General features: G+C 52.2%; 1 protein-coding gene across 1 annotated transcript; it reads left to right on the top strand.

The window, feature by feature from the left end:
* Window positions 1-16: 16 nt before the first annotated feature.
* Window positions 17-477, top strand: HLX (H2.0-like homeobox). Its single transcript, XM_009894341.1, has 2 exons — window positions 17-92; window positions 260-477. Exons 1-2 carry the CDS (start codon window positions 17-19, stop codon window positions 475-477), a joined length of 294 nt encoding a protein of 97 aa, XP_009892643.1.
* The last annotated feature ends 907 nt before the right edge of the window (window positions 478-1384 follow it).

The following is a 1384-nucleotide window of genomic DNA, read 5'->3' as shown; positions in this document are numbered from 1 at the left end:
GGGGGGGAAGCCTGAAATGGGGGGGAAGAGGAAGAAATTCGGGTGCAAAACAGCTTCCTCCTCATCCGAGGAAGATGAGGCTGACAGGATTGGTAGCCAGGCGGCAGGCAGGGCCACACAGGCCCGGGCCTTCCCCGCACACCGCAGTCCAGCAGCTATTTTCATCGATTTAAGGCTCCGTTTCAGGCATCGGTACTAATAACGCCGTTTCCCTCTCTCTCCCCCTGTCTCCCGTCTCTTTCCCCCGCCCTCCCGGCAGGTCCGTACGCAGTTTTAACCAAGGACACGCTGCCCCAGACGTACAAGAGGAAACGCTCCTGGTCCAGGGCTGTTTTTTCCAACCTGCAGAGGAAAGGTTTAGAAAAACGGTTCGAAATCCAGAAATATGTCACCAAACCGGACAGAAAGCAACTGGCGGCGATGCTGGGGCTGACAGATGCTCAAGTAAGAACGTCTTCGGGTTTATTTCAGTTTTAACCAAGGACACGCTGCCCCAGACGTACAAGAGGAAACGCTCCTGGTCCAGGGCTGTTTTTTCCAACCTGCAGAGGAAAGGTTTAGAAAAACGGTTCGAAATCCAGAAATATGTCACCAAACCGGACAGAAAGCAACTGGCGGCGATGCTGGGGCTGACAGATGCTCAAGTAAGAACGTCTTCGGGTTTATTTCAAATCTTATTTCCAGTTTAGAGTGATACCGGGGGAGGAGGCGGGGGGGGGGAAGGCGGTTGCAAAGCGTTTTCCCTTCCTTAATCTTTGGCGGGACGGGCTGAGGAGCGGCTCCTCGCCCAGAGCATCTCCTGCGCGCAGGTTCCGCGGCCTTTGGCGGCCCGGCGCGGAGCTTTCGCCTTTGTTTTGCCCCCCGCGGAGCAGGCCGAGCGGAGAGGAGAGCGGGGCTGGGGCAGACCATCAGCGTGCGCTTTATTGAAGTGCAACTCGCTGGAGGAGGCAGTTTAGGTCAAAGGAAGTAGAAGCGAACACACTATTTTTACTGTCCTCTTTTTTTATCTTTTTTTTTTTTTTTTTTTTTTTCTAAATCTCTCCCTGCGTTGTGAAATCCTTAGTTCTGGGGAAGTGAAAACTCTTCTTCAAACGGAATCATTAAACGCCACTCTGTAATGATTCCACTATTGAGGGCCCGCAGCGCACAGAATTGTATAACGCTGTGGTTTCTTGAGCAAGATTTGGTTTCCTGGAAGAAGTAGAAGGAGAGAGAGAGAGAAAAAAAAAACAACAAACAAACAACACACACACGCGGGGGGGGGATTTGGTATTTAAACACACAAACTAGAAGGGGAAGGAAATAAAAAATAAAGCCACCTTAGTCGCGTAAGGGTGGGGGCAGAGGGAGGTGAGGACGGCGCCTCCTCTTCTCCCCTCGCTGC

Source organism: Charadrius vociferus, unplaced genomic scaffold (genome assembly GCF_000708025.1).
Source record: "Charadrius vociferus isolate BGI_N301 unplaced genomic scaffold, ASM70802v2 scaffold261, whole genome shotgun sequence".
In the NCBI taxonomy this organism is placed as follows: Eukaryota; Metazoa; Chordata; class Aves; order Charadriiformes; family Charadriidae; genus Charadrius; species Charadrius vociferus.
Note: the sequence above shows the minus strand (reverse complement) of the source record. Positions and strands in the feature narration are given on the sequence as shown.

Coding starts and splice junctions, on each gene's coding strand:
- HLX (XM_009894341.1), top strand. CDS start 17: ATGGGGGGGAAGAGGAAGAAATTCGGGTGCAAAACAGCTTCCTCCTCA. Junction 93..259: donor AGATGAGGCTGACAGGATTG/GTAGCCAGGCGG, acceptor CCCTCCCGGCAG/GTCCGTACGCAGTTTTAACC.